The 18792-nt window shown below is 40.8% G+C and overlaps 3 protein-coding genes across 4 annotated transcripts; 2 read left to right on the forward strand and 1 right to left on the reverse strand.

Annotated features, from left to right (window-relative positions):
• Window positions 1-207: 207 nt before the first annotated feature.
• On the forward strand, window positions 208-2139 carry GL218_02579 (Importin subunit alpha-1; the record flags this gene model as incomplete). Its single annotated transcript, XM_033579106.1, has 3 exons — window positions 208-441; window positions 662-1171; window positions 1231-2139. The coding sequence occupies 3 exons, from the start codon at window positions 208-210 to the stop codon at window positions 2137-2139; spliced, it is 1653 nt and encodes a 550-aa protein (XP_033439144.1).
• A 10447-nt stretch (window positions 2140-12586) lies between these two features.
• Window positions 12587-14640, reverse strand: GL218_02580 (Major intracellular serine protease; the record flags this gene model as incomplete). 2 transcript variants are annotated; one of them, XM_033579108.1, is made up of 4 exons in its annotated part: window positions 12587-13276; window positions 13352-13903; window positions 13978-14513; window positions 14568-14640. In XM_033579108.1, 4 exons carry the CDS (start codon window positions 14638-14640, stop codon window positions 12587-12589), a joined length of 1851 nt encoding a protein of 616 aa, XP_033438085.1. The 2 variants fall into 2 exon arrangements, with proteins under 2 accessions (XP_033438085.1, XP_033438086.1); XM_033579107.1 differs by lacking the exon at window positions 14568-14640 and having other exon boundaries at window positions 13978-14223.
• Window positions 14641-16429: 1789 nt separating this feature from the next.
• Window positions 16430-17314, forward strand: GL218_02581 (uncharacterized protein; the record flags this gene model as incomplete). The annotated part of the gene is made up of 1 exon (XM_033579109.1): window positions 16430-17314. The coding sequence occupies one exon, from the start codon at window positions 16430-16432 to the stop codon at window positions 17312-17314; it is 885 nt and encodes a 294-aa protein (XP_033438084.1).
• Window positions 17315-18792: the final 1478 nt, after the last annotated feature.

The following is an 18792-nucleotide window of genomic DNA, read 5'->3' on the forward strand; positions in this document are numbered from 1 at the left end:
ACATTTTACTCCATCTAAAAGTCATTCAATATTTCGCTTTCCTTGCGCAATACTTCTTTTTTTCTTTTTTAATTCGTCATCTCTCCCTCAAGGCTAAGGGCGATCAAAATAAATCACCCCGCCTTGTCGTCCCGGTATTTTCGCCACTACAGCAACCACAGCAAATACAGCGCTTGAAGCGAATAGTATCTCGCTGCTGCTGCAACCATGGCCGACAGGTTCATTCCCGAGCATCGTCGCACTAACTACAAGGCCAAGGGCACTTTCAAGCCTGACGAATTGCGCCGACGACGCGAGGAGCAGGCTGTTGAGATTCGCAAGGCTAAGCGAGAAGAAAACTTAGCCAAGAGACGAGGTATTGGCACTGGCGAGTCGCGCCCTGGTGCTTCTTTGGGTGCTGCTCCTGATAGTGACGATGAAAATGCCCCTACTGAGAGTCAGGTATGTTTACCGATTAAATTTTTTTTCCATTTGCTTTGTTTTTGTTTTTATTTTCTTTTTTTCCTTTCTGCATGCACATCTTTGCTACGGCGGCGGGAGTTTTACAGTAACTACGTCCATACTATTGGCTACTAGTAGTGATTGAATACATTCCGTCGCCCTCTTATAATATCTCTCTTTCTACTAGCCAAATCATAATACTAACAACTTGATCCAATAGCTCAATGAAGACCTCCCTCAGATGGTCCAAGGTGTATTTTCCGACCAGATCGACCTACAGATTCAGGCTACTACCAAGTTTAGAAAGCTTCTTTCCAAGGAGCGAAACCCTCCCATCGAAGAAGTCATAAAGACTGGTGTTGTTACTCGATTTGTCGAGTTCCTTCGATCACCCCATACCCTAGTTCAGTTCGAAGCTGCTTGGGCTTTAACCAACATCGCATCAGGAAGTGCTACCCAGACTCAGGTTGTCATCGAGGCCGGTGCAGTTCCCATCTTCGTCGAACTGCTATCAAGCCCCGAACCTGATGTTCGTGAGCAGGCTGTTTGGGCTCTCGGCAATATTGCTGGCGATAGCCCATCATGCCGAGATTACGTCTTGAGCTGCGGTGCCCTTAAGCCTCTGCTTAACCTGCTAGGCGACAGCCGCAAGCTTAGCATGCTTCGAAATGCCACTTGGACTTTGAGCAACTTCTGCCGAGGCAAGACCCCCCAGCCTGATTGGACTACGGTAAGCTACAGTCTTCGCACCCTATATTGCCACGATATTGATTGTACTAATTCGTTCAGATTGCACCAGCGCTTCCGGTTCTTGCTAAGCTAGTCTATTCACTCGACGACGAAGTCTTGATTGATGCTTGCTGGGCCATTTCATACCTCTCGGACGGATCCAATGATAAGATACAGGCTGTCATTGAGGCCGGCATCCCGCGTAGGTTGGTGGAATTGCTTATGCATGCTTCCACTTCCGTGCAGACCCCTGCGTTGCGGTCAGTTGGTAATATTGTTACTGGCGACGACGTCCAGACGCAGGTCATAATTAACTGCGGTGCTTTGTCGTGCCTCCTATCGCTTCTAAGCTCCAACAAGGACGGAATCCGTAAGGAGGCGTGCTGGACCATTTCCAACATTACTGCAGGTAACTCCCAGCAGATCCAGGCTGTCATCGACGCCAATATTATTCCACCCTTGATTCACCTGCTATCAAACGGTGATCTAAAGACCCGCAAAGAAGCTTGTTGGGCCATTAGCAATGCTACTAGCGGCGGTCTACAGAAGCCGGAGCAGATCAGATATCTAGTTGCGCAAGGTTGTATCAAGCCGCTATGTGACCTTCTCGCATGCCCAGACAACAAGATTATACAAGTCGCTCTGGACGGTCTAGAGAATATTCTCAAGGTTGGCGATCTAGACAAGCAAGCAGCTGGAGAAGGCCCAGACTCCATCAACCGTTACGCACTATTCATTGAGGAGTGTGGAGGTATGGAGAAGATACACGACTGCCAGACAAACGCAAATGAAGAAATCTACATGAAGTCGTACAACATCATCGAGAAGTATTTCTCCGACGAGGATGAGAATGCTGATGACGGAATGGCAGCTCAGACTCAAGCTAATGGCACGTTCGGTTTCGGCACCAATGGCGCACAAGGTGGCGGCTTCAACTTCGCCAACGGTGGAGACTCGATGGATATGTAAGGCAGCGTATCCTTACATGGGAATTCGCGAGGCCCGATATCATGAATTCACTGGGCAATCTAGCACATAGTCACAGCACCGATATCATCCCCCTATTTCCCCCCCTGCTTTGCCCCGCATTTAGCCCATCCCCCACCCAAGTCCCATTGCGAATGGTGTTAATCGAGTTATGAGGAGGAGCATTGAGTCATGGTCAACCACGCGAGAGAGTACAGGCCGCTTGGTAGCTTTAAAGCTCCAGCCTGAGAAGAGGTGGTTGGATGAGACAAATGTGTTATATGTTATACGAGGGTCGTTAATGGTAGCTTGAAAGCTCCTACCCTCCGAATGAGAAGGGATTCATGGTGTATCTTGTAATGATCACCAAAAAGCATTGTCCGACAAGTTGGTACTTCGCCGCTAACGTAGTACGGACCAGGGAAAGGTCGGTGCTTTTAGTGCTATTGCTCCCAAGTGGTAGAGCAGTCATCCCAAATCCTCCCGATCAGCTAGTGGACTCAATGCGTCAGCCTTACCAAGTGGTAACGGACCATCGCCATATGTAGTCGTTAGCGAGGAACTCAGTGAGCTTCAGCAATACAGCATGACTCGCCAAGCTCCAACATAAATCCCAAAATTGATAATTCCGCAAATGCAGCCTAACTCAAAAGCATGCCCTGGCTTAAAACTTGAACATTCACTAGCTACTCTAATCATCATCCGTTGCTTGAGATGCCGAACGAATTATAGCTGTATACGTGTAGTAAGTAGCATGTAGAAAGTCTGGGTGCCCGACAAAGAAGATTCCCCCGCCTACGTAAATTGTCTATACCCAATGGTTCCTAGTTCCATTTTATTGGGCCTGTCCTTGAACGCCTTGGAATGTGAGACCCATGTGGTTCGATGGATGCGGAGAGTGAGATCTTGAGACCTACCTGTTAATACCTTTCTTGAGTGTAGCTTGATTAAATGCCTCATGCACCATCTATCGACAATAATCCTGATGCCGAAGAAAACCCTGTTTTCTTGCAGTTATTGGGCTTCTGACTTGGTACTGACGAAGAATGCGAGTAGGTTTATAATATTAAAAGGTAGATATACCTAGCATAGTTAATAGTTTTGTCTTGCCTTACTTAAGCCCCTTGGTTGAGGGTAACATTATAGCAGGTTGACATGTAGAATGTTTTGCCGGGAATGTTCCGAGGTCTACTCTTTTATACTACCTAGGTACTTGATCCAATGGGTAAGGTAACATATATAAATGCACTTCTATTGGCTATGTGGGTAATTGTTCTCATAATTGAAAAGTGTCTTTTGGGACTCGGCTTTATTGTTTCAGTGTTGTCTACATATTGTCAGAGAGAACCCTTGATGAACATCATATATAGAGTGAATCTCAGGATAGGTGTATTGGAGTATTAAAGACTACTTTCTACCCTCTTGCGTGGATGCTGCACGCTTCTTATATTAGGTACTCAATCATGGTAGATCTACCCCTGAATGTACCCCTGAATCCATCCCTACCTAACCTACATATACCCTGACCTTGACAACCTTAAGAGAATGGACAGTAATTAATTACATGATAGTTAAACAATTCATCCCCAAGCCCCTAGCTATCGCACCATACTCTAACTCGACAGCACCTCATATCATCATCTTCTTATATCTCCCGCTCCTTATCATACACAGGTCTTAAGGCCTCCTCTGTCGGCCGAAGACTACCTCATCCAGGTAGACTAGACAACACACAGTTGCTTGGGACCATCTACCTCCTACCCTAACTAGAATATTCACTATCTATCAGTCTTCTTCCTCGCATCCTCAGCAAGCTGAAGTAATGCAATGAAAAAAAAAAGTATTGTATGTTCGGATCGCACGGTGATACCATCCAGTATCATGGTTGTGGACCGAACATCTCAAATCTCACGGTGATACCATCCAGTATCCTGTAATGTGGATTGAGTTAATGTTGAACTCTAGGAGCTCTTTTCTTTCTGTTTTTGGTTTCTGGTTTTTTTTCTTAATTCTTTTCTTTTCTTATTTTTCGTGATCTTTTTTTTTTCTGTGTCTTTGCATAGTTTTTTTTTTTTGATATTTCTCTTTTAACTTTTCCCCGCCCTTTTTTTCCCGCTCCCAGAATGAGGGTTTTCCCGCCCAGTTTTTTTTTCAAGAGTATAATCTTTTTTTCGTGTTGATAAGGAATTGTTTGGGGTAGAGGAGTATTGGAGGAAGTAATGAAAATGAAGGAAGCTGGATAGCTGGTTGGGTGGATAAGAGGAGAGCAGGGTGGAAGATTGGCAAAGGTAGAATCTGGAAAGGCTGTTGGATAAGGACTGGCTGGAGGCAAAATGATAGGGATGGAAAGAAGGCTTGGAACATGGGCATCAATATCAAAATGGAAATAGTAGTTGTTTGGGAGGCAAACTGGAATGGCAATAGAAGAGTAATAAAAGAGAATGGCAAGACAGGACAATAGAAATTGGACCAATGAATGGGTGGGGTGGAAGGAAACCCGTTGGTGGTATAGGGGTGGGTTTTGGCAGGTGGCTCAATGACTGAATGGTAAGGCAGAAAAGGGCTTAGTAGTTGCATGGGACAGAAAAGTAGGAGAGAAAAGTAGGCGAGACATGGAGTTGGATAGGATAAAGGCGTTGGCTGGCTGGCTTGTTGGTTGGTTGGTTGATGGATAGCAGTATGGAAAGGTGAAAGGACGGAAAATGACTTGGTAACTGGATAGGATAGAAAATAGGAGAAGAATGGAGTTGGACAAATGGGCACCATGGGTGAGTCTGGCTGGTTTGCTGGATGAGGGCTGATAGACTGGAGTGGTGATCAGGAGAGAGCAGAGAGGAGAGGAGAGAGATGGAAAAGGCTTGGCAAATGGGCGGAATAGGAGAAGAGATAGAAAAAAGAAGAGAGGAAAAAAAAGTTTGGAAGGTAAAATATAAAATTGGAAAGTAGGAAAGATGATAGAATGGAAAGACAGAAAAGAAAAGTACATAAGAAAGTACAAAAGAAAGTACAAAAGAGAAGGGGCAAAAAGGGGAAGGTCAAAACTCCATCGACCGACCACCGCGGCATCATGGGCCTGGCCGAAACCCCTCCGCCAAGCGACCTCAAACTTGACGAAGACCAGCTATATCCCACGCTGGAGACCCACCACAGACCCGAATGTTCCTCACCAGAGAGGGACTCCCACATCAGATATTAGTCTTATAGAGCAGGCCTACAACCCACGAACCGAGCGAACTTAACAAACTAATAACGGAGCCAGGCTCGACGCTTTCATCCTCGTCTGGGGCAGGTGGTGCTGTCCTCCCCCATCCTATCGCGCATCGCGTGCCTCGTGCCTTGCAGGCAGGGAAGATGAAGACCGTGAAGTGTTCAACTGAGCCCCGCAGGCTGTGCTTGAAGGCAGGGAAGGTGAACAAGAGTGAACAAGGAAATCTCCACGGAGAAAATCGAACCTGAACCCCGCAAGCTCCCAAGGAATATCCTAGTGGTCTCACACCCAGCCGCCCTGCGTTTCTGAGCTGGCTCTGGAACAAACATGGGAACACTTGAGCTTCTCTCCACCGTGGTGAACCACAGCGGGTCCAGGGACCGGCGATCAGTACTGCTTGGCTCTTTGCGGTGGTTGAGGAAGATTTCGTTAGAAGAAGAATATTAAGACAAAAGAGAATCCGGATGTCCAGGACCTGGTAGGGCTGTCGTATGTGCCTAAACCCATTCGCCCTTCTCTCCCACCCTCTTTCCAGGCGTTTCGTAGTATATCCATCCATGGAGTCGCTGTAATTGTCGTGTAAGCCTAAGTCCCCTTATAACCTTCTCTTCCACCCTCTTTCTAGGCATTCCGTAGTGTATCCATCCGTGGAGTTGCTGTAATTGTTGTTTGAGCCTAATTTCCTTTATAGCCCTCTTTCCCACCCTCTTTCTAGGCGTTTTGTAGTATCATCCGTGGAGTCGTCGTGATGGTCGTGTTAGCCTGATTCCCGTTTTTACCTTCTCTCCCACCCTCTTTCTAGGCAATTCATAGTATAATCCGTCGAGTTGTGCTGAGGTGAACCTGGAAACCTTGACCGGAGTGTTTGTTAAAAATCCCGAGCGTCGGAAGCTAGTCGTATTTCCCTTTTAATCATCCGGTCATTGCTGATGCCGTTGCCGAAGTTATTCTTATAACATGGGTGAGATTGGGTTCAGGTAGAGATATGATGTCGCAAATGCAAAAGGGGAAGGCGAAACTATTGTGTAGGTTAAGGGTATTGGTGTAATGGGAGGGGGCAAATGAGATTGAAGTGAATAAGTAATGAAGATAATGTGGGCAAGTTATGGATGGAAGATAGAAGAGGAGGTTACAGCCTAAGGAGGTCTATGCAAAGCGGTGTATGTTTGAAGTAAAGTGAAGAATTTTGTTGTGGTAGGAATGTATGTTCAAGGTGGGTTGGGGAAGGAAAGTGTCGCAGAAAATTAGATGTGGAAAAATTAAGAGATATTTGACTTACCAATTTCATCCATCGTCTTTATCCTAGGCCTATTGAGTGAAGTTGGATAGTTAAATTTTCTGTCGCCTAATATGTAGTAGTGGATAGGGGGAGTGTATGTTATGTTATGATGTTTGGGAACTTGGGTGGGAAATTAAGGTGTTGAAGAGGAAGAAATTGTGTAGTGGTTGGGGATAGATAATGTTGGTTGGTTAGGGGAAGGGTTATTAAGTTAGGGTATGGGAAGGGAATATGGATTGTAAAATATTATTATTAGGGGCATACCTGTTGTAGTGTTGTAGTGGTGATGTCCAGTTGTGATGTTGTTGTTGTTGTTGAAGTTGAAGTTGGAAAGTTGAAAGTGCAAAAATGTATGGGGGGAGGGGATGTTTATATATGAGTGGGAAGGGCGAGGCTGATTAAAATCAGAATTGCAAAATCACAACTCTACTGGCAAGTTCGAAATTGTGCACAGGTAAAATTAGGTTCGCACCTTCTTCAAATATGATCTGTAGAGTGATTCAATGTATGTGACTGTACAGAACAGAAGGAGCCCCTCTATTTTGAATACCAATACAAACACATGTCACACCTGTATCAGTACAAGCAAACCTCACAAATTCCTACTAAAATATTAATTATGGCAAGTACAATTCCTTCTAAAGGAAGTGCCTACTAAGTATTTCCCATACTTGATTTGGTGATGTAGATGAACCTGAAGATAGTTACCTACCTGAGGTACCTAAGGTACGATTAAAATTTATTGTACAAACAATCAACGTACCTTCCCTTCCAACCATAAGGAATTATTGATGCACGAGCATCTTCTTACGAATTTTGAATTTTTTTTAATCAGCAGTGTACCTACGTACCACAGCAAAATCAATACAGTTTGCAGGTTGCGTAGGCGATACGTATCATGGAGATTAGAGATACGATACGTACCAAAGTGAAAGTTTCTTGAAGTACGCTCGGTCATATCAAGATCTAAGTTGCTGTAGTGATGTGTTGATCGAGGTTGTAAGTTTGAGTTATAGTACGTACTTGAGGTATCCTTAAAGATCGCGTTGGATAGACGGTTAGTCGATTAAGAAATACAATGAGTCAACTTAAAAGCAGAGGAGATATGTTTATTTTATTATTTTTCCCTTGGCACTCGAATATATTATTGATTAGGTAAATTATCCATGATTTAGTTGTTGATATGCTTGCTGAATCAGGTATATCTAAGATCCGATGTCGAACATCATCAGCACGTAAACGCCATTCAATGTCGGACCATAATCCATCAAAATATCGCATAGTATTTAAATTGATTATTTTTGTATTGATTACCGAGTCACTTTTCGCCTTTCTTGAGGCGCATGTGCTATTATATATTTTATCTTGAATATTAAGGATTTTGCGTCCCAAGGCATTAAATGATACATTATTAGAATCCCAAACGAAACAATAGGTATATAAGTCATAACATTCTACTCAAGTTGAATCGATTTCACTATGTCTGGGTTATTTATCGGGCAGTCTTCTCTGTCGAAGTTGACGTGACGTTGATTCAGGGGGTTGTTGCTGACTCAGCATATGGACAACTCACTATGTTACCTAATACGTTAAGTACCTACGTACCTACGTACCTAAGGTATGTGCCCCTTAAAAGTTTGCTCCCTTGCAACACTACAGCCCTGCAGCCCTGGCACCTCCTTATAGCAACTATAATACGTACCTAAAACTCAATGTCATTATAACGTCAAGGGCCGACCCGTGCGAAAACTTTCCTAATAGAAAAAACTGTAACTATATATTTTAGCGTTATGGCGTTATAGTTTTAGGACCCTTTGATTTATTCTTATTGCATCTACCTCTGGTAATTCGAGGTGACAAGATATTCACAGATAAAAATCATGTACTTCATTCCACAGCATTGTCGCATCAAGTAACAATTAATACCTTAGGTAGTTAGATATACTAGATCTATTCCTATATTTTATTTACTTTTATGACTCTTAATATTTGGGAAGTCTCACAAGGTGGAGCCAAAAAGCATGGAAGCAACTTCGTTGTTCCGCGAGGAACTTTAACAGGTCCCTATGAGATTTTAAGTCTATACATACTAAACCTGTTCTTTATTCTAGATGAGACATATATAATTCTAATACAATGTTAGAAGTAGTAGCTTTGCTGCTGTATAGTAGCCGTGTAGTAATATTAATCTATTGACGCTTAACCTTCTATTTTCTTTCGAGGGCATTACGTGCCTTTTATATACATATCTATCTCGTGTGGATCTATAATTAATTCATACTAGTACTACTTATACCTTGACACTATGTATGTTAGTTGTAAGTGCCGTTGTAGTTTGTGGAAGGCAAAAACTCACCTTTCCTTTTTAGTGAACAGGTACCTAGGTAGCTTTCTAATTCTCGTGCCACATCCCTTACAGAGGTCTATATATTTGACATGGTTGGTGCTCATGACCTCCATTACCCATCTTCACCTTCCTTTTGAAAAAACTTCGGAGTTAGAACGCTTGAATGCATGCTAAATTCGCGCTAGACTACCACGACGCAATCATTTGCACGATGTCCAATCGAATTATATCGCAAGTCCCAACAGGTTTAGCTATCTCTGCAACTACTATATCTAAGCGATTTTTAGAAAGCGCATCTAGCATCTGGCTACCAACAGTGTATACTAGCACGTTCAAAACAGCGAGTTTTATGAGTCAGGTCAAATATATTGAAAATAAGGCTTATTGTCGAATACACTGCTTTACCACTAAAAGGTTATTTCGTAATAAACTTTATTCTATTACATTTTATTAGCTGCGTTGCTTGTCCGCGCAAGCGAGTACGGGAGGGCAAAACTCACGCCACAAATAGATTTGGCCTTTGATTGGCTAGCCATACACTAGCGTACGTTTGATAAATTTTTTATAAAATTAATTAAATTGTTTTACCTTTAGATAAAAGTTTTAATAATTAATATTGTTAAACGCGTTTTATATAATATTTTTATAATTTTTACATTTTTTATAAAGTTTCCCTATTCGCACTACTAAGAATCCTTATCGGAAGCTTATCCGCACTACTATACATCGAAATACATCCCACCCATTTTCAACGCAGAGCCTCATTTACAACATCAACCAACATATCGTATTCAATTGAACAATACAATAGATAAATCTTGGATCATTAGAATCGCCTCAATTAGAGCTTTCGAATGATACAGGTCTCAAATAAATGCATGCTGTATTTCAATTGCTATTCGAAGATATAGTCAATTCAACGTGGCGTGCGACCGCAAAAGAGCCTCCCGCCGAGCCTCATACCACACCCACAACATCAACCAATATATCGTATTCAATTCAATAATGCAACATATAAATCTTATATCATTAGAATCGCCTCAATTAGGGCTATTCAATGATACACAATACTATAAGATGCGGGCCCTAGGGGTAAAGTTAATTGGGTATAAATGGTTGTGATAGTCGCTCCTGGGGGAGACCACGTGATACCCCTTCGCGGTCGCATAAGCATGGAATTGTATAGATACCTATTCGAATAGCAATTGAAATACTGCATGCATCTATTCGAGGCCTATATTATTCGAAAGCTCTAATTGAGGTGATTTTAATGATGTAAATTATATACGTTGCATTGTTGGATTGACAAAGTTATAATGGTTGAAATGTTAGGGTTGAATTGAAAATAGGTGGGATTTATACGTTGGTAGTGCGAATAGGGAAACTGTTGGATAATAGATGATTGATTGAATAAAATCTAATGATACAATTATTTTATCTTAGTGTGCTAAGACTAGAGATTCGAGGAGCGGCAGGGTTTCGCCCGCCTCCGCCTCCCCCTCGTTGGCGCCACAAACGCCACAAAATCCTTAGTCTATATATTTATATCTGTAGGTCTCGGGGGAGGCGTTTTTCAAATTCTAATCTTAACTACTATTTAACATTTTAACCATACCTGGTATACATTTAAACTTTTAATAAAATTATATCAATAATAATATAATAAATAATAATAACGTTTAAAATACCTTTTATTTTAATTATTTAAGGTTAATTTTTTACTTTTATTACTTTTTTATTTTTTTTATATATTTATACGACATTGCGTTATAATATTATAGGCTTTAACGTTTAAAAATATATAATAGTTTTAACGTTATACCCACGCATTTATACCTATACGTTTACATTTATAACCACTTATAACCACGTTTAAAATACCTTTTATTTTAATTATTCGAGGTTAGTTTTTTACTTTCGTTACTTTTTTGTCTTTTTTACATACTTATACAATATCGCGTTATAATATTGTAGGCCTTAACGTTTAAATAACTTTAAAACATTATATTCACGCGTTTATACTTACGCGCTTATATTTACAACCATTTACAACCTCGCGCTTATACTTATAACCACGTTTAAAATACCTTTTATTTTTTAATCTAAAGCTATTTATTTAATTACCCAATCTTTTTAACCTTTTTTATATATTTATACGATATTGCGTTATAATATTATAAGTTTTAACGTTTATTGCGGTTATTACGTTGCGACCGATATTGCAATCGGCGTTACGACCGGTATTATAGTTAATTTCGACTTAAAACGTGTACGTTTTATATATAATAACTTATTTAAATAATTAAATTAATATTTATTTTTATATAAAAACTTAACTTATTATAAAAACGCATTAAAATTAATATTTTTAATTAATATTTTTAATTAATTTAATTATTACTATATTAATTAAAAAGAAAATGTTTAAAATTACTTTAAATTAAAAATTTAAAAATGTTTTAAGGGGGTGTACCGGGGTGTAATTGGTTGGGAAAAAGTGTGGTTAAAAAAGGTACTTCTTTTTAAACCATTTTTAAATTTTTAATTTAAGGTTATTAAAATAACAATTATTATTTTTTTTTTTACAAACACTTATTTATGATGAGCGTTTGGATGACACGTGACCGAAGGTCACGTGCTAAGATGTACTTAAGTACATCTCATAGAAACTTTTTTTATAAACCTTATACGATAAAATAGCAAAAAAAAAAGTTGCAAACTGCAAGCGATTTTAAGTTTTTAATTAGTCGAAAAAATTGTGGTAATATTAATAAAATATATAAAAGTTAATATAAAAGTTGATATATGTCGGACAGATAAGTATATAAGCTGACATTTACTTGGCCGAATAAAGCCTTTATAAAGCCACATTTAGCTACAGGTTTAGCCACGTCAGCCACACAAAGTTTTTACCTTAAATCTACCACCTACCATTTAAAAGTATTTATATATACCTTCATTTTTACCTGTTTGTTAAACAAACACTTTTTTTGGTTTTTATAAATCAAACAAATCATTTTTAAAATCTATTTACTTAAGTTAAATCTAGTTAGGTAAAGTTACTTAATTATTTGGTTTATCGTGCCCGTTACATAAGTCAAACCGTTAATTACAGTCTTGTTTAACATAAGGACTAACAATGTTTTAACAACGTATAAACATTAATAAAATGGAAAAAGTTCGGAGTTACTAAAGATTGTGATAACTTCGTATATTAGCAAACATGATCTGTTATATAAGGTTATAAAGTGTCAAAAATCTTAGTGTATAATAGTGCTGGTTCTGCTTTCGGTACTATGTTTTAGTTAGGGAAAAAAGCAATAACAACGAAAATACTTTAGGATATATGAGGATTGCTTATCAAATGAAGTATAGTTGTTTAAATAAACACCAGCATTAAAAAATGAAAAAAGGTTAAGATGTACACACAACAAAAGTTATACCAAAATCAACATATTAGCTTAGATTTTTATATACTTTAACCAACGCCCCATTTTTTATTAAAGTGTAGTTTCAAAAGCATGAAAAGGTGTTATAAGCCAATATTAGTATATTTGAAAACACTAGAGTAAGACGAGAGTTACTTGATAAATACTAAGGTGAGCGCGAGTTTTGCTCAAAATATACCCGTAAACAATTGGCCAAGTTTCGCAATCTCTCTTAACCGTTCGGCTTGGGTTCCTTTCCATCTTGAAATGAACTCATCCTTTTCAAGTAGTTTCCATACTTCAATATACTTGTGATTATTTTCGTTGAGACCGAATTGTTGGAAGGCATAATTCATACATTTAAAAGCCTCCCCCGGTGTGCGCATGGAGTCAAGTTTCTTCTCGTCAATCTTTACTCGATACCGATCTCGTTCCTCCACACTGGCTGTCTTCGTCCAAATAACACCAAGGCGTATGCAGTGACGAACTAGAGCGGCTAGACCAGCTGCCAAGGCTGTTGATACTGAAGAACCAGTGTACAAGTCGGCCTTTACACCCTTGGGTTTTCGCTCCGGTATTTCGAATCCGGGCAGGAGGTAATTTATTCGGCTGAGCTCCGGTGTCCCTTCGCGGCCCTTGCCAGTGGCTGTGGCGGCACCAATTCTAAATATGGTGCCGCCGCTATATGCGCCTGGGTATGTTTCAGTTTCGAGATCACCTCGGTCCCCAGATGAGCAAAATAGCAAGATACCCTTGTCTTTAGCATTCTCTAGTGCTTGGTCTAATGCATTTTTCTCAGCTGTATTTTCATCTGGCTTCTTCACGCTCCATGACATGGAAATAATATCTACACCATGGTCAACTGCTGCTTGAATTGCCTATAACAAAACTTCATCAGTAAGTGTAATTTCTTGAAAAGGCGTTAGTTCTACTAGATAACTTGTGTTACTAACCTTAGCAGCACTTTGAATATCGATTTGAATAGCCGATTCACTCATATACGTTTGGAGTTTGACAACGTATATTTTAACCTTGGGGCAAACGCGGACGATCATGCTTGCCATAACTGTGCCGTGGTTATTTGTTGATGATCGATAGTGACCTTGTGGACCGGTGTCGAAACTCTTACCCCCATCGATTTTCCCGCGTAAGGCTCTGTTCCCGATATCGACGCCGTCGTCTATGACTGCAACAACTACGTCCTTAAATAGGTAGCTAGGTATATTTTTCAGTAATTCGTTTGACAATGCCTTTTTAGGGTCAATGTTTTGAATCTTTTGGGAGAAACTATCTATGCAACGGATCCACTCTTGCATGTTGTATTGGCCTGCATTTTCGTTCTTCATAATTGGCGCCTGTATGCTGTATGTCTGTGGCAAGCCCCAGCTTGAGTTGAGGTCATGATCATACGTGACTTCGATACTGTTGTTAGAAGTTCTGAACTTTGACAATCTCTCTTTGAAGATAGAGATATTTTGCATTGTTCTGTTGCTGGTTGCAAGATTCTAAGGTAAAACAATCAAATTGTCTTAGTCAGACTGAGAATGATCTAATATTTGCAGTACTCTGTATAACATACCTTGGGAAACTGAAGGTTGATCCTTATAAGCTTCGGGCATTGAACAAGTCCATATTGTTCACTCCAACCCCTCAAGACGGCATTTCGGCCACTCCAGTGAAGAGAAACTTCCCGTAGGTGACTTCCGATCTTTGAAATTACCCCAGGACAAAGATCAACCTTTTGCCAGTCGAGAACCTCAACCTTGAATCTCTCCAAACACACCTCGATAGCCTCGTCACTGTGTGGTTCATCAAAGTCTTCCATTGTGACCTCAAGGATGCGTCTGACACCTTTAGTATGCCACAACCAGTCGAATAAAAACATGATGTCTGTTCGGCCATTATCTTTGCTGAGTAGTTGAAAAGGCTTGTTATCACCAAATACAAAATTACTTTCTACTTCGAGCTGTAGGTTTCGAAAATGAACAGACTTTAGAATTGGATCAAACCGGAAGTGCTCGAATACCTCACAGAAGTCTTTGACGATGATTTGCCTGAACTTAGCATCCTCACTGCCAACTTCTGCTTCAAAGTGGTCGAAGTCGACTTGAATACCTATATTAACACAATGATTAATATGTAATAAACTTATAGAAGTGCGGGACGTACCCTCCGGATTGTTACCGTAAAGCCAAGTCACGGCTTGTTCAGCATCTCTAGTACGGAGATAATACAATTTCATGAATTCCCTGATCTCATTTGCTCTTTCTTCCAACTTCCTCTTCTTGCTTTCATCTTCAATGGCTATTTCCCCTTTCCCTTTATCTGAAGATTGGTTTGTGTCTTGTCCTTTCATTCTTTCTTTCTCTCTCTTCTTTTCCTCCTCCTTCGCCTCCTTCGCCTCATGCTCTGTAATTGGTTGTTGACCATTAATTTGAGGTTTATTAGTTTGAGTATATTGGTATGGGCGGGGTTTCGATCCACTGTCGTACTCTGCGACGTTTGAACCACGTCTGCTAGATGAATGAATATGCTGTGGGACAGTTCCTTTGGGATGAGAACTGCCATCGGATCTTGACTGACTGCTTTTGCTCTTTAGATACTCCCTCATACGCGACTCTTCATGGTAACGAAAGACAGATTGATTGCCTTGTTGGCCACATTCTACATCCAAAGCGCTGTCGGCCTTATCAAATAGAGCTCGGATGACCTTATTCCAGTTATCCCTACCGCAGCTGCGGTATTGAACAGCCAGATGGACTGGTGTGAGACCTTGCCCAGTCTTTGCTGTTAAAGTCTCCTCATTGGCTTGTTCAATAAGGTATAAAATGGTTTTGACCGGAAGTTTCGACTGCATGGCAAGATGTAAGCAGTTTAATTTTTTTTCCGTGGTTTTTGCGAGCGCATTTGATAGGATTGCTGGATCACAATCTTTGCACATCCATTCCACCAAATGAGAATTGCTATCCCCAATTGCACGATGAAGAGGTGTTTCAGTCGCCTTGTTTTTCACTTCGAGCATATCACTGTTGTTCTCCACGAGCCCCTTAACGAAAGCTTGAAGAGATTGATTATTCCGGATATTTTTCTGATCTTCGTCTTCGATTTCCTCGTCGTCATCGTCAACTTCTGGATCAAACGCAGCCACAATCCTATGTAACAGGGTCTCCCCCTTGTTAATCGTGAATCGGTAAGTTTCGTCCTCGAAATTTGTTCTTTGGGGTTCATTTTCTTTCAACTGCTCAATAATGCTTTTGAACAGGTTAGTAGCTTTAGATCTCTCATCCCTATTCAGAGAGCCAATAGCTCGACGAAAACTTGACACTCGGAGATTTTCGCCATTACTGGGTACTTCTGCCAAATCTTCACTTGTATTTATTGTCGGGGTACTCATATTACAGATTTGTCGTTCTTATCCGTTTTTATACAAACCACGATACGATTTGTCAGAGCTAACAGGATTCTTGATTGTCTTTTGAATAACAATGGTAAGTGAGTTTAAATGGTATAGATTGACAATCGAAGCACATACAACCTTATTTTCTTCGTGGTGTACCTGGTCACCGAGTAACAAGAACCTGAGTACCTAAAGTTTGGAAAGATGAGGCTACCCTAAAGCTAACACCGAACACCGAAGCGGGGCTGGGGAGTTCGCCGTTCAGTATGAGAAATCTGGGCTGTGTCCAAAGTCTTACATGCGTGGATTTACATGTCTTGGGCGATTATAGTTGCATAAGTATTAGATACTTCTGCCTACCCGTACAGAACCCTTACCAATAGTACGCCGCCACAATGTCACGATGGTATGATCCTACGATGTAGCTGAAACGGAATATCACACAGCTAGAAGCTGATTGGGCATTACTAGGTACCTAACCTATCTCGTATCTGCAGAACGTTGAGGCATTATTTTCAAAAGCAACGTTAGAATGTAGCACTATGTACCTATTTAACATTATGATTCCGACGCACACAACTGTGGTCGGCTCCAACGATCCTCCATCAGCAAGTCCAGATTCTACCATTCGGCCATGTCAAACTCTGAGCATGTCGAGGAATCCCTTCCTTCATTCGATATCAATTTGCTCCCAACTGGTGATCCAGGTAGCGGGTTTAATTTTGATCACCGCAACAACCCAATCACACCCTGGCAGCGCCAACGTATTTTGCAGCGGAAGGATGCCTTCAATATTCAATGCAAATCACTAGACGTAGTCCACGGGAAGTTTGAGCAAGACAAGCCAGGTCTAGCAACGCTACTTGTCTTCAAATTTTGGTTCGACAAACGGAAACTCGGGCGACGACTCGCCAGTGCTGATATTGAAATTAAATTCTCGGGCATGGACCCTGAGGGCAACCGGCCAGAGGTGTATGCTATCTCCCCCCATGATCGGGCCGCACTCGTTGAGACAAGTATACATCAAGAAGACTTCCGTGAAGCCTCTACGCACGCCGATGCTTCTCTAGCCGGTGCTTCGGCCGGAGGCAACTACAGTTGGAGCAAAACAATTACCCAAGATATAGCGGATGCCACTACTGTTACAGGCTCGATCGACCTGATAGATGACTACAATGGCACACCTAATTGCGCGTCTTGGACACTCCTAGAAAATGAAACATGCCATACTGGTATCCCCGCCACATTCCAAGTTGCTATACTTCTTCTAAGAGACGACATGGATCTTTTTCAATGCACAGTAGATGTCAAAGCTAGAGCAGACTGGAAGACGAGACTTGAATGGCTGGTTGGATCCAAGAGCAATGATGACCCAGTTCTCTTCAAACCAGGTCTTCCACCGACAAATAATTTGAAATCATATGATGTAAATAATCTTGGGGCAATCATTCGAACTGTCTTTTGGGATGCGGGGTTGGTAGGACCTACGAAGCCCAAAATCAATGGGTCAGAGAATTGAGTGGTTAATAGGGTAACGTGGCTTGCTTTAATGGTTGTGTTGTAGGTATCTAGTACAAAGGGTATGATCCCAACTAATATAAAATTGTACGTACTGAATATATTAAATGTGTGATATTGTAAGTACTTTAGGTACGTAGGTATATATTAAGTGAAAATTTTCATTGGTATGATAGTACTTGGAAAATACGAGTTTACATTAATAGTTACCTACCTACCTACTGTAGTTACCTATGTATAGTATTATTAGCTGCACTACCCGTTTACGCAAGCACGCATGGGGGTGCTTTATAAGTACCTAGGTACTTAATATCATTATTAAACACGCTTAACTATGCACTCGCTTCCACCGCTAATATTTACTTACTCTCTCAATACTGATCCTATGCTTACTCTAGTTACCTGGTTAAAAGTGACAGGAAATTGAAGTTAAGAAGAACAATTTAAATTACTACCGTGTTCAAAGGATATCCCCGAATCCTGTAATGGAAAACAGCCTTAATTCCAACCCTAATCATAGGGGCCGACTTCTTGAAGACACCTTTAATTCAAAGAGCATTCCTGATATCGAGTACGCAAATCCTCTCCAGGAGGGAAAGTTGAAATAGTTGGATTACGTTATTAACATAGTTTCGTAGCGTTGTCCTTATTCATGGCCTCTACGGAAATGGAAAAGATGATTGGCCCTGCTCAGAAGATACGAGAGCAACATGGCTGAAGTCCGTCATTTTTGATCAGCTACCATATGAATTCTTTTGGATTCGCTGCCTGAGATATTGCTACAGCGATGACATATCCTCTTCCTATGCCATTTCAAATCCTGGACAAGTCGAATATCACGCCCAGGTGCTCTTAGAATCACTTCTTAGATGTAGAGAGGGGATAAATGATGTAAGTCTCAGACATTTTCTCATTAGCAGTGTATAGTGAACACCTCAATTGTAATATTCACACTTAAAGGTCTTGGTATAATTATTATAAATCATTATACGGTAACACCAATCCTCCCACAAGCTAATGTTTGAGTGAAAGGCCTCCACCAACCGACCGATCATTATGGTTTCCAACGATATAGGTGGTCTTATCGTAAAGCAGGTGTGTTTTACTTACACAAAAGTGATGAACGCTCACACTGCTCCAGGCCTTGGCAATTGCCTCACTCCCTTTCTCTCGGTTCAATGGCTTGCAAAAGGTTATACGGGCTATAGTAAGAACTACCACATATCCAATACATCTCAAAGTTTTGTCGATAAGATTAGAATACATCATTGACCAATACCAAGATTTTCTTCGGCTGCCCTCATAGAGCCCCAACCAAAGTTCATATGGAGGATAATATTTGCAGACTTCTGTTTGCGGCAGGTGTGCCACAAGCAAATGTCGTGAAAAGAGTCCAGACACTGTCAGATATAGCGATAAAAGCCCACCGAGCATTCCTGAACACCAAATTACCACTTCGTATTACTTTGGCGAATATTT

Source organism: Daldinia childiae (genome assembly GCF_008694065.1).
Source record: "Daldinia childiae strain JS-1345 chromosome Unknown Scaffold2, whole genome shotgun sequence".
Taxonomy (NCBI): Eukaryota; Fungi; Ascomycota; class Sordariomycetes; order Xylariales; family Hypoxylaceae; genus Daldinia; species Daldinia childiae.